Raw genomic sequence first — 25,724 nt, 5'->3', positions numbered from 1 at the left:
ACCCCTGCTGCATTGCGGCATACCCGGTCACGGGTAAGGCTTCGGGAGTAAACCCTGAAGAAAAATCCGGAGTTGGAGCCCCTAAGGCGGTTGGACGTCGCATTGACCTTCTTTCGGCAGCTCCTGCAGCCAAACTGGTGCCGAACGTATCGCTCTGCGTTCCTTCTGGACTACATCGGTGAGGCCGAGAGGGGGATTCTGACGACTGGGCAACCCAGGATCTCCATAAACTTCGCCCAGGCTCGCGTCCTGGAGAGGTCACTTCAGTGCTGCTGTCCCCAGCGACAGGAACAACACGGGAGGCAGCAGTTACGAGTTATAAGCTAGGACTGATTGGCGTAGGTCAAGGCGCTACAGGCTGCCTCCGACAGACTACCATCGTAGTCCCTCTGGTCAGCTACCGCCAGCTCCAAGCTGGGCAGCCCCCAGCCAATAAGGTGCTGACCCGCCACAGTCTGCCTGCTTCAATGGGTGCTTGGAGCTTGGGAAAAGACCGACAAGCAGACTGAAACCCTGCACCAGGCAAAAAACGAAAAAACAAAACAAAAACTACCCATTTTGCTGTTACCAAGCTGGAATGTCAGGACAATGTGTCCTGGCCTCTCAAATGATTCACAACATGTCGATGATTCCAGGAAAACAGCCGCCATCATCGACCGTGAGCTCACAAGGCTCAACATCGACATTGCCGCACTACAGGAAACAAGACTTTCCTTAAGCGGCAGCCATAAGGAACATAACTACACGTTCTTCTGGCAGGGCTAGGAACTTCAAGAGACAAGACTGCATGGCGTTGGATTCGCCGTGAGGAGCTCTCTACTGTCCTCTGTGGAACCGCCATACAGTGGCACAGCCTACATCCTCGCCATCTGCCTGTCAACCACTTCTGGCCCAGTGAACCTTCTGAGCATCTATCCTTCCACACTCTGCTCTTCTGCGGAGACCAAGGACCAGTTCTACGAGAGCTTGATACCAGCATCCGAGACATCCCTGCCACAGAACAGCTGTACCTTCTTGGCGACTTTTATGCCCGAGTGGGTTCTGACCACGACTCCTGGCCCAGCTGCATTGGCCACTTCGTTATTGGCAAGCTGAACGATAACGGGCAGAAGCTCCTAGAGCTTTGCTCCTACCACAACCTCTGCATAACAAACACGTTCTTCTCCACCTAGCCACACCACCGAACTTCCTGGCGACACCCCAGATCCTGCCACTGGCACCAACTGGACCTCATCATCACTCGAAGGCCCTCGCTGAACTGAGTACTCATCACACGTAGTTTTCACAGTGCTGAGTGCGACACCGACCACTCCCTGGTTGGCTGCAAAGTCTGCCTCCAACCAAAACGGATCCACCACTCAAAGCAAAAGGGTCGGCCTCGCATCAACACTGCCAGAACAGCAATCCTAAACCTGTGCAACTGCTTCGCCAACTCCATCGCGGATGCCCTCAAAGACTGCCCTGCCGGCAGTGCTGAATCACATCCGTGACGCCATCTACAACTCAGCCACAGATACCTACGGCAAAAGAGAGAGGCAGAATCCAGATTGGTTTGAAGATAGTATTGTTGTCCTGGAACCAGCAATAGAGGCCAAAAGAGTGCCGCTCATTAACCACAGAGGAAGCCTTTTAAAAAGGCACACGCCGCACTCAAGAAGGCCAGAAATGACAGTAAACCGATCGCCAGACGACTACTGGCTGAACCTCTGTCACAACATCCAACTTTCCGCCGACTGTGGCAACACCCCTGGCATGTACGATGGTATGGAAAAAGCCTTCAGCCCATGCGTAAACAAGATCGCACCACTGAAGTCAGCTTCCGGCACCATTATGACAGACCGAAGCAAGCAGGTAGAGAGATGGGCGGAACACTACCAGGAGCTCTATTCAAGAGAAAACATTGTTGCAGACGCAGCATTGGAGAGCAACCCCAACCTCCCTGTCATGGAAGAACTCGACATCCCGCCCTCTGAAGAGGAACTCAGCAAGGTCATCGACTCTCTCGCCTGAGGCAAAGCTCCAAGAAAAGATGGCATCCAGCTTGAAGTCATCAAAGCTCGAAAAAGGACCGTGCTACTCCACCACCTGCACCAGCTGCTACTGCAGTGCTGGGAAGTAGATGCGTGACCCCAACATTATCACTCTTTACAAGAACAAGAGTGATCGCAGCGACTGCAACAACTACCTCGGAATCTCCCTCCTCAGTATCACTGGGAAAGCCTTTGCCCGTATAGTCCTGAGCAGACTGCAGCCACTTGCTGAACGCGTATACCCTGAGGCACAGTGCGGATTCAGAGCTGGAAGATCAACAATCGACATGGTCTTCTCCTGGCGACAGCTGCAGGAGACATGCCTGGTGCAGAGACAGCCATATATGTCGCATTCATCGACCTGGCCAGCAGAAAAGGCCTCTTCACATTGCTACAGCAGATTGGATGTCCCCCAAAGCTCCTGAGGATGATCACGTCTTTTCATGAAGACATGCATGGCACCGTTCAGCATGATGGATGTTCCTCTGATCCATTCCCAATCACGAGCAGGGTGAAGCAATGCTGTGTGATGGCCCCAACACTCTTCGGCGTCTTCTTCTCACTGCTGCTATCCTATGCCTTCAGCCAGTTGGAGGACGGAGTGTACCTCCACACCAGAAGCGATGGCAGTCTCTTCAACCTGGGCAGCCTTCACGCTAAAACCAACGTGCGACAGGTTCTCATGCGCGAGATGCTTTTCGCAGACGACGCAGCTCTGACAACTCAATATGAGGAGGCACTCCAGTGACTCATCAACCGCATCGCCCAAGGATGCATAGAGTTTGGCTTGACAATCAGCCCGAAGAAGACTAACGTCATGGGCCAGGACGTGACCAGCACCCCAAGCATCTCAATTGGTGACTTCACACTCGAGGTCGTGGAGGACTTCACATACCACGGCTCCACCATCTCCAGTAGCCTCTCCCTGGACGCTGAACTCAACAAGGGGATTGGCAAAGCAGCTACTGCCATGGCCCGCCTGGCAAAGAGGGTTTGGGACAATCCCATGCTGACCATCAACACAAGAATGCAGGTGTACCAAGCCTGTGTGCTCAGCACTCTGCTCTACGGCAGCGAGACATGGACTCCCTACTCTCGCCAAGAACGCAGACAACACATTTCACCTGCGCAACCTCAGGAGAATTCTGGGCATCACGTGGCAAGATCATGTACCAAATAAGAAAGTCCTTGACCAGGCAGGCATCTCCAGTATGTTTGCACCCCTGACCCGGCGCTCGGCCACGTCAGACGAATTGATGACGGGCGAATTCCCAAGGAAATCCTTTATGGTGAGCTCGCCACTGGATCCAGACCCGCAGGAAGACCTGTCCGACGCTACAGGGACGTCTGCAAACGAGACATGAGGGCAGGCGACACGGACCCAGCAGGCTGGGAGGCGGTGGCTGAAGACCGCAACAGCTGGATAAGGACCGTGAAGGTATGTGTCTAGAGGAGCGAGGAGAAGAGAGAACAGCACTGGGAAGAGGGAAGAGAGTGCAGACGGCAGAGGGCAGAATCCGTACCCTCTGAGCCAGGCGTGACTTTCACCTGCCACAACTCCAACAGAGCCTGCCGGTCCAGAATCGGACTGTACAGCCACAGCAGGTGCTGCAACTCAACAACTTGACTTAACCAGGCGCAGAGTTCCATTGTCTCCCGAGACAGACGGATGCCAACAACTACTACTATGCAGCACAGTTCCAGTTCTTTCATAAGATATACTACGCGCATTCACACACACACACACACACACACACACACACACACACACACACACACACACACACACAGGTACACACACACACACACACACACACACACACACACACACACACACACACACAGAGTGTTGGAAGTGTCAGTGTAGTAAAGTGTCTACAGACAATTGCTGTACCAGAAAGAAGTGTTGGAAGTGTCAGTGTAGTAAAGTGTCTACAGACAGCTGCTGTACCGGAAAGAAGTGTTGGAAGTGTCAGTGTAGTAAAGTGTTACAGACAGCTGCTGTACCGGAAAGAAGTGTTAGAAGTGTCAGTGTAGTAAAGTGTCTACAGACAGCTGCTGTACCTGAAAGGAGTGCTGGAAGTGTCAGTGTAGTAAAGTGTCTACAGACAGCTGCTGTACCGGAAAGAAGTGCTGGAAGTGTCAGTGTAATAAAGTGTCTACAGATAGCTGCTGTACCTGGAAGGGGTGAATGGTGGAAGTGCCAGTGTAGTAATGGGTCTCCAGGCTGCCTGTCTCCTTGTTCTGGACCTTGACGAAGCCCCCGTTGTCGGCCTGAAAGGTGAAGTCCAGTCTGCACAGCAAGATAATTGTCTGTTCACACTCACGAACGTGGACACAGACGAAGCACACACAAAATCACTGGGTGAATTGATTCCATGGAATCGCATCGTATTGAAAAAAGAAGGTAAAATGTCATGTAGCGTTTTACGGCTATTGGGCAGTGAATTCATGTTCACTGTGTACGGGGTTTGGCAACGGAAGGCGGGGCCTAATCCTGTCCTTCCACCGCTTTTACCTTCAGAGCACTCCACACCACATCACAGTATACCATACCAAACCATATTACATCATGCCACACCATACCACCACACACCACACCACATCACAGTATACCATACCAAACCATATTACATCATGCCACACCATACCACCACACACCACACCACATCACAGTATACCATACCAAACCATATTACATCATGCCACACCATACCACCACACACCACACCACATCACAGTACACCATACCAAACCATATTACATCATGCCACACCATACCACCACACACCACACCACATCACAGTATACCATACCAAACCATATTACACCATGCCACACCATACCACCACACACCACACCACGTCACAGTACACCATACCAAACCATATTACATCATGCCACACCATACCACCACGCACCACACCACATCACAGTACACCATACCAAACCATATTACACCATGCCACACCATACCACCACACACCACACCACATCACACACTGCACTAAACACCACACAATACCATTCCATACCACTCACACCACACTCTACTACACATCTCACCACACCACAACTACACCACACCACAATTACACCACACTACACAAAACCATATCAAAACACACCACACCACACTACAACACGCCATATATCACAACCAAACAGCGCCATACCAAATCGTACCACAATCACACCACACCACACCACACCACAACCATACCACACCACACCACACCACAACCACAACCACACCCACACCCACACACCACAACCGTACCAGACCAGACCACACCACACTCCAACCCCATTACACCACACCACAACCACAACCACAACCACACCACAGCCACACCACACCATATCCACACTACACCACAACAAGTCTAATATCATCATCTTAGATGAGCAGACTATGAATAAATAAACGAAACGATAAACGAAACCACAACAACAAACACACCCACACCCAACCGTACCACACCACACCACACCACACCACACCACAACCACAAACACACCCACACCCAACCGTACCACACCACACCACCCCACCCCACACCACAACCACAAACACACCCACACCCAACCGTACCACACCACACCACACCACACCACACCACACCACAACCACAAACACACCCACACCCAACCGTACCACACCACACCACACCACACCACACCACAACCACAAACACACCCACACCCAACCGTACCACACCACACCACCCCACCCCACACCACAACCACAAACACACCCACACCCAACCGTACCACACCACACCACACCACACCACACCACACCACAACCACAAACACACCCACACCCAACCGTACCACACCACACCACACCACACCACACCACACCACAACCACAAACACACCCACACCCAACCGTACCACACCACACCACACCATAACCACAAACACACCCACACCCAACCGTACCACACCACACCACACCACAACCACAACCACAAACACATCCACACCCAACCGTACCACACCACACCACACCACACCACAACCACAACCACAAACACACCCACACCCACACCCAACCGTACCAGACCAGACCACAACCACAAACACACCCACAAACACACCCACACCCAACCGTACCACACCACACCACAACCACAAACACACCCACAAACACACCCACACCCAACCGTACCACACCACACCACAACCACAAACACACCCACAAACACACCCACACCCAACCGTACCAGACCAGACCACACCACAGCACACCACAACCACAAACACACCCACACCCAACCGTACCACACCACTCCACACCACCCCACACCACGTGACCTGTGTCCGTGCTGAAAGGGAAACTGCAGGCTGGAGGCCAGGTGAGCACTTGACAGATAGTCCTGGCAGGTGAACATGTTCCGTTCCGGGACGTACTGGCTGGCCCCTCCACACGTCATGGTCAGTGGGGACCCCAGACTCCACCCACCTGTCCGCATGGCCATGGGTGTTGAGGGTGTAATTAACCAACGCCGCTAAAAACGCAGCCATCCAGAACAGCTCACCTTCCCAGACATGCATGGTAAAGAAAGAGAGACAGAGGGGGGTGGAAGCAAGCCAAATGCCATGAAAAAAAAAGAGACAGAAAAAGAAAAGGAGAGAGACAGAGATAGGCACACAGAGAGAAAGTGAGAGAGAGAGAGAGAGAGAGAGAGAGAGAGAGAGAGAGAGAGAGAGAGAGAGAGAGAGAGAGAGAGCGTCAGAAACAGAGACTCACTGCTGTCTTTTGACTCCAGAACAATCTTTCCACCAGTGACGCCGATCTTGGCATCAGTCACAAAAGCATGGTACGCAGGTGCGTTGGGGATGAACTGGGTTTCCATCTTCAACATAAAGAAGTCTGTTGGTTTCTAGTTTTGCCTTGAAACAAAAGAGATAAAATAAAAGCATCCATGCAACAACATATGATATTGAAATAATAATAATAATAATATATGTAAAAAAAAAAAAAGGGGGGGGGGGGGGCGCGGGGGGGGGACCAGTGCATGTCTGCATGTTTAGTTAGGCAACACTATGATGGACAGGAAAAAAATCAAACACTGTGTGGACTGGACCCTGTAAACATACATGTCAAACTGGTCAGATTGTATAATTCTTTATCGGTGTTTCAGTGTCTCAGGATTTTCGATTGACTGATTGATCATTTGTCAGTACCGCAATGGCCGTAACGTAAACTACTTTGTTGTTGTTGTTGGCGTCCGTCTGTCTCGGGAGACAATGGAACTCTGCGCCTGGTTCAGTCAAGTTGCTGAGTTGCGGCGTCTGCTGTGGCTGTACAGTCCGATTCTGGATAGGCAGGCTCTGTTGCAGCTGTCGCAGGTGAAAGTCGCGCCCTGTGACTCAGGGGGTACGGATTCTGCCCTCTGCCGTCTGCACTCGCTTCCCTCTTCCCAGTGCTGTTCTCTCTTCTCCTCGCTCCTCTAGACACATACCTTCACGGTCCTTATCCAGCTGTTGCGGTCTTCAGCCACCGCCTCCAAGCCTGCTGGGTCCGTGTCGCCTGCCCTCATGTCTCGTTTGCAGACGTCCCTGTAGCGTCGGACAGGTCTTCCTGCGGGTCTGGATCCAGTGGCGAGCTCACCATAAAGGATGTCCTTGGGAATTCGCCTGCCATCCATTCGTCTGACGTCGCCGAGCCACAGCAGACGGCGCTGGGTCAGGAGTACAAACATGCTGGAGATGCTTGCCTGGTCAAGGACTTTCTTAGAATTCTTCTGAGGTTGCGCAGGTGAAATGTTTTGAGCCTGCGTTCTTGGCGAGAGTAGAGGGTCCATGTCTCGCTGCCGTAGAGCAGAGTGCTGAGCACACAGGTTAGGTACCCCTGCATTCTTGTGTTGATGGTCAACATGGGATTGTCCCAAACCCTCTTTGCCAGGCGGGCCATGGCAGTAGCTGCTTTGCCAATCCCCTTGTTGAGTTCGGCGTCCAGGGAGAGGCTACTGGAGATGGTGGAGCCGTGGTATGTGAAGTCCTCCACGACCTCGAGTGTGAAGTCACCAATTGAGATGCTTGGGGTGCTGGTCACGTCCTGGCCCATGACGTTAGTCTTCTTCGGGCTGATTGTCAAGCCAAACTCTATGCATTCTTGGGTGAAGCGGTTGATGAGTCGCTGGAGTGCCTCCTCATATTGAGTTGTCAGAGCTGCGTCGTCTGCGAAAAGCATCTCGCGCATGAGAACCTGTCGCACGTTGGTTTTAGCGTGAAGGCGGGCCAGGTTGTAGAGACTGCCATCGGTTCTGGTGTGGAGGTACACTCCGTCCTCCAACTGGCTGAAGGCATAGGACAGCAGCAGTAAGAAGAAGACGCCGAAGAGTGTTGGGGCCATCACACAGCATTGCTTCACCCTGCTCGTGATTGGGAATGGATCAGAGGAACATCCATCATGCTGAACGGTGCCATGCATGTCTTCATGAAAAGACGTGATCACCCTCAGGAGCTTGGGGGGACATCCAATCTTCTGTAGCAATGTGAAGAGGGTTTTTCTGCTGACCAGGTCGAAGGCCTTGTCAGGTCGATGAATGTGACATATAGTGGCCGTCTCTGCTCCCGGTATTTCTCCTGCAGCTGTCGCAAGGAGAAGACCATGTCGATTGTTGATCTTCCAGCTCTGAATCCGCACTGTGCCTCAGGGTATACGCGTTCAGCAAGTGGCTGCAGTCTGCTCAGGACTACACGGGCAAAGGCTTTCCCAACGATATCGAGGAGGGAGATTCCGAGGTAGTTGTTGCAGTCGCTGCGATCACCCTTTTCTTGTACAGAGTGATGATGTTGGCGTCACGCATCTCCTGGGGTACAGTCCCTTCTTCCAAGCACTGCAGCAGCAGCTGGTGCAGGTGGTGGAGTAGCACGGTCCTTTTTCCAGCCTTGATGACTACAAGTGGGATGCCATCTTTTCCTGGAGCTTTGCCACAGGCGAGAGAGTCGATGGCCTTGCTGAGTTGCTCTTCAGAAAGGGGGTGGGGGGGAAGTCGAGTTCTTCCATGACAGCGAGGTTGGGGGTGCTCTCCACTGATGCGTCTGCAACAATGTTCTCTCTTGAATAGAGCTCCTGTTAGCGTTCCACCCATCTCTTTACCTGTTATTCATTTCATATACTTTTTTTTTTACAAATTATTATTTATTTGATTGATTGATTGGTTAGTTGGTTGTTTGTTTGACTGACTGAATGAATGAATGATTGATTGATTGATCGACTGATTTACTGACTGATTGATTGATTGACATCTTTATCGATTTAGTTGGCGGGTGCCCCGGTCAGGTGTGTCACCTTGTAGTAGAGCTGGTCAGGGCTGAGGATGTTGGTCCACATGTCGTTCTGGGTCTGGCTGGGTCCCTGGTTGACGTCTGGCGGAGCGATGACTGTGCTGCCGTCAGCAGTCAGCAGTTTCACTTCGTTGAACACGATGCTCGGTCCGGCCGTCACTGCCAAAGTCAAGCTGAGTCATGTCAAACGCTTCATTTATGAAAGGTAATTGAGAGCAAGGAACACGCTTTTTAAATCAAATTCTTTGTTGGCGAAGGTTGTACATTAGTTAGGAACATGCCTTTATTCACATCCAGCCCTCGCCCCACAGAGGGGCTAAAGAGAAGAATTAACTTCTAAACAGAACAACGGGGGCAACAGCCGAGTGGTTGAAGCGTTGGACTTCCAACCTGAGGGCCCCGGGTTCGAATCTCGGTGACAGCGCCAGGTGGGTGAAGGGTGAAGATTTTTCCGATCTCCCAGGTCAACATATGGGCAGACCTGCTAGTGCCTGAACCCCCTTCGTGTGTATACGCAAGCAGAAGATTAAATACACACGTTAAAGATCCTGTAATCCATATCAGCGTTCGGTGGGTTATGGAAACAAGAACATACCCAGCATGCACGCTCCCGAAAGCGGAGTATGGCTGCCTACATGGCGGGGTAAAAACGGTCATACACTAAAAGCCCACTCGAGTACATACGAGTGAACGTGGGAGTTGCAGCCCACAAACGCAGAAGAAGAAGAAACAAAAGAAAAACGGAAAACGAAAAACGAACAAAACACAACGAAAACACACACATCACTGTAGTAGCCTCCATTTTTTTCCTATTTCGTGACAGTCATGCATACGTGCCCATGACAAGTGCCCACTATGTGACTAGTTGTGGGGTAGATTTGCCCATTACACAAGAGTAATCGTGGGGATTGAAGTACCCATTTCACGCGTCAATGAGAAGCGGAAGTGCCCATTACGCGACCGTCAGTGGAGGTGTAAGTGCCCATTACATTATTAGCATTGCGGGGTGTAAGTGCCCGGTACATGACTAGAATTGAGAGGTGTAAGTGCCCATTACATGACTAGTATTGTGGGATGTGAGAGCCCGGTATATGACTAGAATTGAGGGGTGTAAGTGCCCATTACATGACCAGACTAGAACTGCGAGGTGTAAGTGCCCATTACATGACTAGAATTGCGGGGTGGAGGTGCCCATTACACGACCTGAATTGAGGGGTGAAAGTGTCCAATACATGACTAGAATTAAGAGGTGGAAGTGCCCATTACATGACTAGAATTGAGGGGTGGAATGTCCATTACATGACCAGAATTTCGGGATGGAAGTGCCCATTACATGACAAGAATTGAGGGGTGTAAGTGTCTATTACATGACCAGACTAGAATTGAGGGGTTAAAGTGCCCATTACATGACTAGAATTGTGGGCTGTAAGTGCCTATTACATGACTAGAATTGTGGGCTGTAAGTGCCTATTACATGACTAGAATTGTGGTGTGGAAGTGCTCATTACATGACTAGAATTGTGGCGTGGAAGTGCACATTACATGACTGGAATTACGGGGTGTAAATGCCCATGACATGACTAGAATTGTGGTGTGGAAGTGTCCATTACACGAATGTCGGTGGAGGTGGATGTGCCCATTACATGACTAGAATTGAGGGGTGGAAGTGTCCACTACATGACTAGAATTGTGGTGTGGAAGTGCCCATTATATGACTAGCATTGAGGGGTCTAAGTGCCCATTATATGACAAGAACTGAGAGCCCATTACATGACTAGATGTGAGAGCCCATTACATGACTAGAATTCAGGGGTGTGAATGCCCATGACCTGATTTGAGGGGTGGAACTGCGCATTACATGACTAGAATTGCGGGGTGTAAGTGCCCATTACATTACTAGAATTGAGGGGTGTACGTGCCCATTACATTACTACAATTGAAGGATGGAAGTGCCCATTACATGACTAGAATTGAGGGGTGGAAGTACGCATCATATGACTAGAATTGAGGTGTTTAAGTGCCCGTTACATGACAAGAATTGAGGGGTGGAAGTGCCCATTATATGACGAGAATTGATGGATGTGAGTGCCCATTATATTACAACAAATCAGGGGTGTGAGTGCCCGTTACATGACTAGAATTACGGGGTGTAAGTGCCCATTACATTACTAGAATTGGTGGGTTTACGTGCCCATTACATTACTAGAATTGAGGGGTGTACGTGCACATTACAATACTAGAATTGACGGATGGAAGTACCCATTACATGACTAGAATTGAGGGGTGGAAGTGCCCATTACATGACTAGAATTGATGTGTTTAAATGCCCCTTACATGACTAGAATTATGGGGGCGGGGTTAAGTGCCCCTTACATGACCAAAATTAAGGGGGTTAAGTGCCCATTCCATGACTGGAATTGTGGTATTGAAGTGCCCTTTTTATGACGAATTGTGGTGTGGAAGTGACCTTTACATGACTAGAATTGTGGTGTGGTGTGGAAGTGCCCGTTGCATGACTAGTATTGTGGAGTGTAAGTGTCCATTACATGGCCAGAATTTCGGGGTGGAAGTGTCCAATACATGACTAGAATTGAGTGGTGGAAGTGCCCATTATATGACGAGAATTGAGGGATGTGAGTGCCCATTACATGACCTGAGTTGAGTAGTGGAAGTGCCCATTACATGACTGAAATTGAGTGATGGAAGTTCCCATTATATGACGAGAATTGAGGGGTGTGAGTGCCCATTACATGACCTGAATTGAGGAGTGGAACTGCCCATTACATGACTAGAATTGCGGGGTGTAAGTGCCCATTACATTACTAGAATTGAGGGGTGGAAGTGCCCATCACATTACTAGAATTGTGGTGTTTAAGTGCCCATCACATGACTAGAATTGAGGGGTGTAAGTGCCCATTACATGACCAGACTAGAATTGAGCGGTTTAAATGCCCATTACATGAATAGAATTACGGGGGGTGGAGTGGGGGGGTAAGTGCCCAATACATGACTAGACTTGTGGTGTAGAAGTACCCATTACATGACTGGAATTGTGGTGTTGAATTGAAGTGCCCTTTACATGACTAGAATTGTGGGGCGTAAATGCCCACTACATGACTAGAAATGTGGTGTTGAAGCGCCTTTTACATGTCTAGAATTGAGGGGTGTAAGTACCCATTACGTGACTAGATTAGAATTGAGGGGTGGAAGTACCCATTACATGACTAGAATTGAGGGGTGGAAGTGCCCATTACATGACTAGAATTGTGGTGTGGAAGTGCCCGTTACATGACTAGAATTGAGTGGTGGAAGTGCTTATTACTTGACTAGACTTGTGGTCTAGACGTGCCCTTTACATGACTAGAAATGTGATGTGGAAGTGCCCATTACATGACTAGAATTGTGGGGCGTAAGTGCCCATTACATGACTAGAATGTGGTGTTGAAGTGCCTATTACACGACTGTTGGTGGAGGTGGAAGTGCCCATTATATGACCAGAATTGCAGGGTAGAAGTGTCCATTACATGACCAGAATTGCGGGTTAGAAGTGCTCATTACATGACATCGAGTGTGGGGATGGAAGTATCCATTTAATACGTCATTTAGAAGCGGAAGTGCCCATTCAACAGGTTGACTACAGATAACTGCAGATCAAAACGTCTGTGGAAAGGAACACTCATCATCATTATAGGATTCACAATAATCATCATCATCATCCTCATCATCCTCATCATTATCATCAACATCATCATCACTACCACTGCCACCACCATCATCACCATCATTACCACCACCACTACCATCGACATCATCAACATCACCACCATCATCATCATCACCACCACCATCAGCAGCAGCAGCACCACCAGCACCACCATCATCAACATCACCATCACCATCACCCCCACCATCAACACCACCATCATCTAAAACACCACCACCATCACCATCATCATCACCACCACCATCACCGTCATCATCACCATAATCATCATCATCACCATCACCGTCACCACCATCACCATCTCATGGAGGACAAGGACAGTGATAAAACACAGACGTACTGGTCTGACAGTGTTTTCCAGAGAAGCCCGAGGTGCAGGAACACTGGGAAGCCAGTTCGTTGGCACAGGTTCCAGGGTAGCACCTCGTGCTGTCCGACCGCCATGAGCAGGCCTCTGGGGACACACACCTTCGTCATCGTCACTGTCCTCATCACCACTACCATCATCATCATCATCGTTATCGTCACCACCGTCCTCACCACAACCATCACCATCATCATTATCATCGTCATCAACACCGTTGTCATCGTCACCACCGTCCTCGCCACCACTACCATTATCATCATCATCGTCATCTTCATCATCATTGTCATCGTTGTCATCGTCGTCGTCGTCGTCGTCGTCGTTGTCAACGATGTCCATCACACAGTCTTCGTCATTTCCCCGTGTCCAAAACCTGTCCTCTTCTTCCTCGTTGTCTTATTATCGTTGATTAACTCCCTTGTGAAAGTCTTTGTACAATCACCATCACATTCAGTCACGACCACAGAGTGCTTTGTAACTGTCAATACTTTGTCAACACACGTCGTGGTACAATCATCATAACCATAGAGTCCTTTTTAAAATCCCTTGTAAAAGTCATAACCACTGAGTCCTTCATAAAATCCCTTGTAAAAGTCATAACTACATAATCCGTCCTTAAGTTCGCTGTGAAAGTCATAACCACGCGTCCTTTATAACTGTCAAATGTTTCTCCAAAGTTTGACTGGACAATCAAACTGAGCGTCTAGTCATTCGGACGATACGATAAAACGAGGTCCCGTGCGAACCACACACATGGCGCACTGAAAAAATAACCCATGGCAAAGAAAGTGTTGTCCTCTGGCAAATTCTGAAGAAGAAATCCCCTCTGATAGGTACACAATTATATTTGCATGCACTCAAGGCTCCCAAAGCGCGTTGGGTTATGCTGCTGGTCAGGCGTCTCTCTTGCACATGGATGGGGTGTCCAAACGCAAAGACACCTTGACAAACTGAAACTGTCAACACATATCAGCAATCAACAAATCATCAAAATCATCACCATCATTGTCACCGCCAGCAAAAACAAAAACTGCACCAGCAAGGACTAGAGCAACAAACGAAGTAGCAAGACAGGCATGAATTGCATTGATATAAAGCTGATCTCATTATACATGCCAGACATTGGTCTACTCTGGATAGCAATGACAATGCTCATTAAAAACTGGAACAGCAGTCACTTTGTGGACTATAAAGGAACAAAGTGGCAGACAAATTAGGGAAACAAAATGTAACAAGAAAAGTATCAGAAAAAAACTGTGATGGTGGTTGCCCACGAGATGAGTTCTTTATTTGAGATGTTGCAAAAGGATCATGTTAAAAGAGAAACTTAAGACTACCCAAAAAATAATTTCAAGCTTGGTTTAAAAGCTCCGGTTAAACTCGTTGAAAATCTGATATTCTGAAAATTTGATACGCCAATATTCTTTTAAGATTCAATGCCCCATCACAAATGCTTTGTATGCATTAGCATTGTCACTGTGAAATCCACTCGTATTCATTAATAAGCGAACACTTTCCCTTTTGTAAATGCTATTCTCCGATCTGAAAAAAATTAATCTGCTTAGCAGACTTTTGCAGTTCACTGCTGTTGCTGACATTGTCACTGGTCCCTCTTACACATACACACACACGCGTGCGCGCTATCACCCAGGGTCAACAGACTTTCAGTCAAATCAATAAAATCAAAGCAAACCACAAACCGCTGTCACAACAGCAGCAGACACAACAGACAACAGCCTGACCCAACAAAGGGGAGAGAGGTAAAACGTACGGTTGCAGAGTCTCTTGTCAGAAGAGGCCACATAGGCGCGATGACCCGCCACCTCCTGAACCACGCCCTCACACCGCGCACAGGTCTGGTCCCAACTGGTGGTGCACTTCTCCATGTCACAGTGAGCGATGGCACTGCACACTGCACATCGTCTTCATCGTCATCATCACCATCATCTTCTTCTTCTTCTTCATATTCATCATCATCACCATCATCATCTCCATCATCATCATATTCATCATCATCATTACTACACTCAGATGTGACTCCCTGACATAAAGCACTTTGCTATGTCACAGTGAGTGATGGCACTGCAAACTGCACATCGTCAACATCAGCAGCAGCATCACTGCACACAGATCTGATCCCCTGACTCGACGCAATTTTCTGTGTCACAATGTGTAACAGTACTGGACACTGTTCATCAACATATTCAGCAGCAGCAACAACAACAGCAGCAGCAGGACATGGTATATGTGTCTGGTCTGTAGACGTTGTGCATATTTCTGTGTCACAGTGAACGAAGGCATTGGCATCACTTTGGTGTGTCATCCACTTTTATACCACTTATACATGAACTACTGTTTCGGAGCTCGTGGCCAAAAAGACCCCCATAGTCCCCTGTCCTGTGCCTTTTGTCTCTCTGGCTACAGGTAAGGCCCATCTCCGTGGTGTCTGCCTGGAGGTATCTGCACCGGGTGTTTCTCGATCGGCCTTTCTTTCTCTTCCCTTGGAGGTTCTGTCAGGGAATGTCTGGTGATGAGTGGCACTGGCTTCATTATCATGTGCCTATCCATCCCCATCTTCTTCCAGTTTTGCTTTCGGCTGGCAGTTGTTTTGTCTTTTTCCGCAGGTTGATGTTGCTGATCTTGTCAGGCCAGTGGACGTGGAAGATTCTTCTCAGACAGCTGTTGATGAATATCTGCACACTGGTGAAGGTAGCGTTTGTCATCCTTCATGTCTCGGTATCATACAGCAGCTCTGTCATCATGTGAGAATTGAAAAGCTGGGTTTTAGTTTGTTTTGACAGCACTTTGGATCTCCGGGTATTCTTGAGTTGCATAAAGGCTGACTCTGGCCTTGGCAATCCTTGCTTTGACGTCTACATCTGTGTCACCCTGCTTGTCGATGTTGTTTCCAAAATACGTAAATGATTCCACTTCTTTCAGTGCTTTATCTTCGAGTGTGACTGACTCAACACTGTTTCAATTCATTCACCTGATCTTTGCCCTCTCCTTATAGATACTGTGGCCTACTTGTTATGTGGTGTCCGCTAGTAATGTGGTCTTGTCCTGTGTATACTGGGGGTTGATGGACAGTAGGAAAAGATCAGTAACAAAGTCCAGGTCACCAAGCTGCTTCCATAGTGCCAGTTGGACTCCGTTTTAATGTGTTGAACGGATGTCTTCATAATCTGACAAGTATGAAGAGGAACGGAGACAGGAGACATTCTTGAATCACACCAGGCCTGACCTACAAGTTTGTGGTGAACTGTGAACCGTGGATGACCGTCATTCACTCCAGGGATTGCTCTACGATGATACAGAGGGTGGCAGTCTGGTCCGCACGTGATCACCTTTTCCGGAATCCTGCTTGCTGGTCTCTGAACTGGGGGTCGACCACGCCTTTCATTCGTTCTGGAGTAAACCTGATGAAATTCTTCCCTGGAACTGACGGCAGGGTGATTCCTCTGTGATTGGAGTTCATTGTTACACCATGAACCGCTTTACCATCTCGTTCACTGTTACTTCACTGACCGATACGTGAAGAACTATTATACACATGACATGACCTTCAGAGTTCAACGATCAATAGATCTACTGTCACAAATATGACCTTCATCTAACAGTCCATACAGTCAGTATTGTTATAGATGTGGCCATCAGCTCACAGTTTTTACAGTCACTTCTGGTGCACACACATAACCGTCGAATCAGATGGTCAGTTGATCCACAATTACACACACAGCCACAAGGTCAGAGTTCAGGTAATCAGTTCTCAGCCAGTCACAGCCATGAGGTCCTAGTTATGACAATAATGTTGCTACACAAAAAGCCAATCGCTAACAGTTCGTACAGTGGGACTGTCACAGACATGACACCTTGATCAGAATTCAGTCACCCAATAGTGTCACACATATGACCATCAAGTCAGAGTTCAGACAGTCAGTGGATGTGCTATTACAGACGTAAGCATCAAATCAGAGTTTAGAAAGTCATTACTGTCACTGAAATACACATCAGCTCGTAGCTGGGATACAAAACATTATTGAGCACAAGAGACAGAAGTTTATGAAGCATCCTCTTACAACAGTATGTGCACAGAACTGGCTCACAGTCACTCACTCTTGCAGACGCCACCGCCGCTGTAGAAGCCAGTCTTGGTGCACGTGCACGTCTGCGCGGAAGTGCATACCCCTTCCGGGTAACTTTGCACGTGACCTCCGGGGTACACGATGTGACTGTTGGGAATGTAGTCCCTGCACGCCCCCTGGGCGTTGGTCCTCCCGTTACACAGCGCTGAAAACAGACATCGCCTGGGGGTCTTAGGAGCCAGCGGCACTTTTCTTCACACAATTCTTGTTGACCACAACTATGTCACCATAATCATCTCAAACAACATTGTTCCTAAAGCTTGCCCTTGAACCTGGATTACCCATCTTCGGTACTGCCTGTAAACACACACTGCCAATACCAATTAATGTCTGTAAGCCTACACTGCCTATCTTCAGTGGTGTCTGTAAACATACATTACCAATCTTCAGTACTGCCTGTAAACCTACACTACCAATACCCAGTACTTCAATTAAACTTACACTACCGATACCCAGTACTTCAATTAAACCTACGCTACCAACCTTTAGTACTTCATTTAAACTTACACGACCAATCTCCAGTATTTCAATTAAACCTACACTACTAATACCCAGTACTTCAATTAAACCTACATTACCAATCTCCAGTATTTCAATTAAACCTAAGCTACCAATACCAATAACATGAATTAAAACTACATCACCAATCTCCAGTACTTCAATTAAACCTACATTACCAATTTCCAGTACTTCGGTTAAATCTACACTACCAATATCCAGTATTTCAATTAAACCTACATTACCAATTTCCAGTACTTCGGTTAAATCTACACTAACAATATCCAGTACTTCAATTAAACCTGCATTACCAATCTCCAGTATTTCAATTAAACCTGCATCACCAATCTCCAGTACTTCAATTAAACCTGCATTACCAATCTCCAGTACTTCAATTAAACCTGCATTACCAATCTCCAGTACTTCAATTAAAACTACACTACCAATATCCAGTACTTCAATTAAACCTGCATTACCAATCTCCAGTATTTCAATTAAACCTGCATTACCAATCTCCAGCATTTCAATTAAAACTACATTACCAATCTCCAGTACTTCAATTAAAACTACATTACCAATCTCCAGTACTTCAATTAAACCTGCATTACCAATCTCCAGTACTTCAATTAAATCTACACTACCAATCTCCAGCACTTCATTTAGACCTACAATACCAACCTCAGTGCTGCCAGGAAACCTTTGTTTCCACCTTCAGTCCTGTACTCAAACCAGCACTACGTATCTTCAGTCCACCTAAAACCAAGACCTCCACCCTGTGTGACTGCATATTAACGTGCACTTCCATATTTCAGTGTTGTCATAAAACCAAGAGTGCTACCCTTCCACATTGTCTTTCACTCAGCAATTCCGCCCTTCAGTGTTACCATAAAAACAACATCAACCACTTACCTATTATTGCTGCGTTTATATCTACACACCCAAAGCCCAGTACTGTCTGTAAACCCGCACTAGCAATCAAATGCCATCATGAAATGTCTGTCACTGCCTGCAACAATGAACTGCAGACCTGTACCACTTACGTTCGTTACAGGCGATGCCATCGGTGCTGATCCAGTTTTCCCGGCAGTAAAGGTTCGTTCTTGTCGCTTTTCTGTAATAGAAACAAGCTGGTAACTGTCATATTTTCACAGCAAACTGGCCTCTGTGGAAGTGGTGATCTGTCACTGGAAACAAACGACATGTCTCCTTCGTTTGAAAATAAACAGCTTCACCATCACAAACTGCAACAGATAATTTGTTTGTAGTAACTTAGTCACTATAACCCCTGTTGTAGGGACTCAGATAACCGTGTGCTGTAGGCATTCATGTTTTCGCACTCAAAATACGGGAGGTAATCATACATACATGAAAAAGCAGCTGTGCAGCATCTCATTTGGAAGCTCTGAAAACGCTGGGGTGGGGGTGGGGGGTTAGTAATAAAGAGAATTGTTTGAAATGCCAATGCATGAATCAAAAACTAGCAAGACGGCATTTGTAACTGTCTGGAAGAGCAAAAGGATAGTAATCAATACTCTCGATTCACGCAGATTTAGGAAGGGCCGCAATACCTGTCATCATGATACCTGCATCACTGTCTTTTCAAATGACACAATGGGAAACGAAGTCGCTAATATCATGGATTCGCCACACCTCGGAAGACACGGGAGACCATGCATGTCGCAGTTTTGTTCAACAGTGTATCTGGTGTCGCTGACACATTTGTCTTCGTCTGTAGTGCATGAAGTCGATCTAAAAATTGTCAGCTGTTGCACAGTGTCAATCCACACACATTTGGCTTCCCAGATGCCCCACCTACCAACCACCCACCCCCTTGGTAACCCTCTCTTGACGTATATTCAAGTTAATTTTCATGTCTTGTACTCTCTCTCTCTCTCTCTCTCTCTCTCTCTCTCTCTCTCTCTCTCTCTCTCTCTCTATCTATCTATCTATCTATCTATCTATCTATCTATCTCTATCTCTATTTATCTATCTCCCCCTTAATTTCTCTCCCCTCTCATTCTCTTCTGGCGATGTAGTGTTGTAAATGCAAAATTACCATTCATGTAACCATGATTATAATGTGCATGTTGTGTTGATATAATGATCCCCCTTTGTATTTTTAAAAGGTTCCCCTTCGAGGGCTGGATGAAAAAAGCATTGTCTTGTATACTCTATTGCCCTCAGAAAATAAGATTTATTCAATTCAATCCAGTTCTCTCTAGGACTCCTATTCTACCTCACTCCCACCCAGCCTTCTACCCAGGATACTACCCTACCCTCTCCCTCTCTCCCAAGGACCTCTGTTCCACCCCATCCCCATAACCCAAAACTAATGCCCTCTTCCCTGTTCTACCCAACCAGTATACTCTGCTCTCCAAGTGCCCCTTCAGTCCTACTCTACACCCCCTCCTGTAATCCCTCTACCTGTCCTACTCTACCACGCTCAGTCCTTATCTTCTCCATCCCTAGTAGCCCCTCCCCTCCCCTCCCCTCCCAGTACGCACTTCCCTTATCCTATCATCCAGTACCCACCCTCCCCCAGTAACCCTCCCCTACACAACAATAACGTTACACAATTGCTCTCAGTGTGTATACTGTAAACAAATAGTGTTCTTGAATCGTGTGCGTGTCAGTCAGATAAATAAGGACAAAGTCGTTTGGAACAACAACAAAAAATAGCGAGTTTTGTAGGAAATTATTTACCTTTGCCTATGAGACGCACGATCAGTTTTACTCCCCTTAAAGCCAACATTCAACAAACAACGGACTCGTATCTGTCTCTCACTATCGCCGCCCTACCTCTGTCTCTCTCTACTTCATTATCGAAGTTAAATGTGATCTGTACAACCTTTAGGACAACATCCTATCATCCATGGAATTGAATGGGTCTAATCACGTTACTTGAATAAAAACAACAAACAATCAAACAAATAAATATCTATAACGCACACAGGCCTTGAGTGCATGCATATGCTTATATCACAGATTGACATAAGTTTACAACTGGGCCAACAGCAAAGTGAGTGCTGTATTATTAATGGTTTCTCCATTGCAATGGGAAATTGTGGGCTAGTTGGCCTTTGGGAACCATCCCAACGCCGACTGTCCTTAAACCCTCTTGGTCGAGAGAGTGGGGGTGTAACTTGAGCAAGACACTCTCCATTGTAATCAAATTCTAGCCCAAATAGTTGGGACAGCAGTTTCTTCTTCTGCTGTTCTGATGGTCATTGTCGAACACGACTGACTGACTGTCACACACACACACACACACACACACACACACACACACACACACACACACACACAGACACACACACACACACACACAGCGCGCACGCACACACACACACACACACACACACACACACGCGCGCGCGTCGTCCCGTCTCACCTGAACGACAAGCACTCGGACCACCACGCAATGTTTCGTGGGTGGGAGTGTCAATACCCCGGCCCGTAAGTCCATAGACGCTCGCTGTCTACTCTGGTGCATCACCACGAGACCAACTCTCCACCTCCTAAATTATGCCGTACATGCTCACACTGACACGACACAAAGGACATCACAAGAGCCACACGAACATGCGAAACGACAGACAAGCAATCAGGCATATAGACTGGCAGATTCCTGGACTACGGTTCTGCGTACAGGGGTGGTGTGGTGGCCAAGTGTTGACGCATCTACCATTCCACATTTACACCCACCCACCCCTCCTTAAAGAGAAAGGTGTAGAGGGATACGTGCGGGAAGGGGGACACTATTAGTGCATCATGGGCGAGCTGAGTAGTGTACCAAAACAAAAAATAGAACATATTTTTTTAAAGAATTATTTTAAAAAATAGACAAAACAAAAATATAAAAATAATAAAAATCTATATATAAAAAGAATAATTCAAAAAAGATAGTAGTTCACCCACCTGTACTTGTTAAACCAGATTATATATGTGTACGCCTGCGCAAAGTACGTCGTTACGGATACCACGTTGTTCCTGAAAAACAGCAGAAGTACCAGTTTATCCACACACACACACACGCGCGCGCGCGTATGCACACAATACATATAAGAATATTTGTATTTGTATTTCTTTTTATCACAACAGATTTCTCTGTGAATATGCACGTGTTTACACCATAACACCAATGTTATACAGAAATCCGAAGAAAGGAAAACACTGAAAGATATGCAGAAAAAAGTATAACATTCATAAACAGGAAAAGCGAGAAACACCGGAAAAAAGCAGACATTTTAAAGAAATATCATACTGAATGAAACTACTCATCATTCCTGATATATTTATGTATATTTCACATCAGTTTTGGTTGCAAATTTTGTTCATTGATCAGATGATATCCTGGCTGCAATCCAACGTGTGTTGGCAAATACTTGACACTGCCAAAGGATAGCAGTCGGGAGATCTAACGTCAAAACATATTTTGAAAAAAAAGGGATTGTTCTTCATGGTGTTGTACCCTCCGGATTGCACAAGAAAAAGAAACTATAATGATGATTCATAAGAAAACTCTCTGGGAAGTGAATTTATGAGAGGGGGGCATGAAATCAAAAGGCTCTTTGGTCATAAGTTTTAGTTCTGGAAAAAGAAATTCGAAACTGTCTGGCATCAGATGAACAATCAAAATGGCCTGAAAGAATGCAATACTGTGAGAAATAAAGAAAGGTGCACATGAACAGTGTTATTATCAATAACAGAAAAACAGAACACAGAGCTAGAATTCCGAAGAAGTGGTATAACAAGGTAACGCTTTGGTGATGTAAAGACGAGGCAAACGGCCTTACTTTCATTTCATTGGGGTCTATTTCACAATTTGGCTTACAAAGTCGTAATGAATAAAAGTAATATATTGTTTGCAGAACAATAACAGATAAGAAATTTTATTGCATCAAAAGATAGATATGGGTGATCCTGTGCTATTCCGAGTAAGCTGCTTTACAAATGGAAAATAAATTGACTGTTAGAATGTAAAATTTTTATCCAGGATGCTTAGACTGTAGAGAGATGAAGACAAAGAAACGTCAGCAACGTTGATCTTCACAGAACAAGGAAGAGAAGGATCTCTCTGAATCTTTTTTTCTGGGTTTTTTTTTTCTTTCTTTTCTTTTCTTTTCTTTTTTCTTTTTTTTATTTTGTGTGTGTGTGGTGGGGGGTATGTGACAATTTGTGCTACTAAGTTGCAGTTAATTACGATACATCCGTGTTTGTTTTGAAGTTGTGAGATTAGTTTCGAACAAGCAAACAAAAAATTCAACTTTGGTGGTGGTGGTATCCTTCATATTTCGATGCTGATGAATGATGATGGAAGTGATGAAAATGGTGCTATGGTGATCCATTAAAGTTTATGTCTAATTCAGAAGGCTGTATTCTCTTAATACATTCCATTGACAATCAGGTTGAGACATGCAGACTCGTGCTGTGTTGGTCAGGGAATTGGAGCAACACTCCCAACGTCGCATCCGTGGTGACTGTGGTCCCAGTTTTCCCATTTGAGCCCATTGCACACTCAACTATATTGTTGAGTATCGTCATTGAAAGTTTGTTAAGACAAAGCGTGATAATTAATCATATCAGATAAAGGCGTGGCTTCTAAATAAAACAAAAAGGATACAACTGAATGCGTAGCCTTGTGGGACCCCATACTCATGATTAACAGGGTCAGAATAACGTTTTTTGTCAAGCACTTTTTGTTTCAGATACGAAATATACCATTCAAACTATCTGAGTACAGTCATATATTCCGAGAGTTCTGATGCCCAAAGAGGAGGGTAAAACAGCCAGCTGTGTCGAAAGCGGCAGACAGATCAAGGAGAGCGAATGCAGAAACACTGTCATCATCTATGGCAGCAAGAATGTCATTATCATCAGGAGAGCAGTGCAGAACTATAGTCAGTTCTGTACACAGATTAAAAAGTTTGAGAATGTTGCTGTCTTGGAGATGAGATAGAACCTGTGAAATTTTATGTATTTTTTGACAGGAAAAGTTAGTTACGTTTACGTTCTGTACTACGGCAAACAATTATGACCAAAAAGGAGTGTTAGTAGTGGACAGATGGTAGCACTTTAAAACTAGGTGACCGGTAGATGGCATGACTCACAGTGACAATATCTCTATAACACTATTCAAATACTATGCATGATGTGCATACTGACGACCACAGAACGAACGATGCATTGACTTTTCCTTCTTGTGTGTTTTAAGTGAGAACATTGTAAGTGAATCATAACATGCAGCTGTGGAACATGCTTGCCCAGAATTGTGGTCTATCTGGTGTCGACTATTAATGCTACTCTGTAGGTGGGTAGGTCTGGCTGTACATACATGGGGATAAGTGTGTGCCAATTTGAATAATCAGAAGGTGAGTGTAGGTGCAAAATGGGGGTGGGGGGTGGGGGCCGTGGGGCTGGGAGGGGGGCTGTGGGGGACAGACGGGAACAGGATGAACTGACTCACGCTCCAGCCTGCAGAGGGGAGGAGAGGGGGAGGAGGGAGAGGAAGGTGAGGGTGAAGCACACCAATGTAGCGGCCTGTATCCACGACATGGTCAGCTGCTGCCCTTTGCCCCTTCTGCTGCCCTTTCACACCTCTTGGTGACCTTCTGCTGTCCTCTGACCCCTCGTGGGGTCTCCCTCTGCTGCCTTCTCACACCTCTTTGTAACCTTCTGCCTCCGATCCTTCACTGTAGGCTGTCTTCTGCTGGACAAGTGGAGGTGGTGTTGAATAAATGCATAAATGATTGAATGAACAAAATTAACTGATTAACCTATAAGCTATAATGGATTAGAATATAATTTCAAGATATTTATCAGAAACAATACGAGTTATTATCTGGTGGGCCCTACATCTATAGAAAGCTCTCATGTTTACACGGTTCTGGAAAGGGGGATAGGGAGTTCACTGTTTAAAGTAATAAGGTTGTAATGCAATGGTAGGTGCGATATTTAAAAAAAGCAGAAATGGACTCTCATAATAAGATACCATTACTGCAAGTAGTATTTCAAGGAAACGCATCAAGACCGACATGTTTAAAAAATGTAATCATTAACGGTGTCGTTAACTACAGGCGGTATGATAGCGTTCCATTCATATTTTTTTAAATGTGACATCAAGATTCATTTATCTACTAATGGCTCCAATGTCATATATTACTACATTTTCATAGAAATATGTAGATATAAAAATTCATAAAGAAGTAAAGTTCCAACGGCTCAAAAACATCTAGCGAACCAAGTCAACAAAACCTCGAATACCTTTAAATCGGTCTGCCAAAAGGTTCAGACCCAAAACGTAATGTAATGACCAATCTAGTTTAACTGACCATATATCAGTGCAAATGACTGAGGTATGATTCCCAGTTATAAATCACGCCTCACGGCAATAAAAGCCCGCGTATTTGCACACTCCCTCAACATAGTTGTTTTTTTTCTGAAACCTTACCCGGAAAAAAAAACATAACATTCTGTAAGTTGCCCACTTGCCGGATTGACACAGACACACAATGAATGTTCCAGTGTTTGCTGAAATTAGACGTTTCTCGGACAGCCTTCAAGTAACATAGATAGATAGATAGGCACACACACACGCACACACACACACACACACACACAAGCATATATATATATATATATATATATGCGTGTGTGTG

The 25,724-nt window shown here is 46.4% G+C and overlaps 1 protein-coding gene across 1 annotated transcript in view; it reads right to left on the bottom strand.

The window, feature by feature from the left end:
- LOC143299060 (uncharacterized) overlaps nt 1-24,767 on the bottom strand; it is a 90,572-nt gene extending 65,805 nt beyond the window's left edge. The window contains exons 1-10 of the mRNA XM_076612160.1: nt 24,533-24,767; nt 21,985-22,056; nt 19,107-19,177; nt 17,540-17,713; nt 15,195-15,335; nt 13,400-13,513; nt 9,340-9,494; nt 6,790-6,895; nt 6,354-6,501; nt 4,209-4,323 (exon numbers count right to left, since the gene is read on the bottom strand). Of these exons, the coding sequence (XP_076468275.1) occupies nt 4,209-4,323; nt 6,354-6,501; nt 6,790-6,895; nt 9,340-9,494; nt 13,400-13,513; nt 15,195-15,335; nt 17,540-17,713; nt 19,107-19,177; nt 21,985-22,056; nt 24,533-24,621 (1,185 nt within the window). The 5' untranslated portion in view covers nt 24,622-24,767. The remainder of the gene's footprint in view (nt 1-4,208; nt 4,324-6,353; nt 6,502-6,789; nt 6,896-9,339; nt 9,495-13,399; nt 13,514-15,194; nt 15,336-17,539; nt 17,714-19,106; nt 19,178-21,984; nt 22,057-24,532) is intronic.
- Nucleotides 24,768-25,724: the final 957 nt, after the last annotated feature.

Source organism: Babylonia areolata, chromosome 24 (genome assembly GCF_041734735.1).
Source record: "Babylonia areolata isolate BAREFJ2019XMU chromosome 24, ASM4173473v1, whole genome shotgun sequence".
Taxonomy (NCBI): Eukaryota; Metazoa; Mollusca; class Gastropoda; order Neogastropoda; family Buccinidae; genus Babylonia; species Babylonia areolata.
This window is presented reverse-complemented; position numbering and strand designations above follow the sequence as displayed.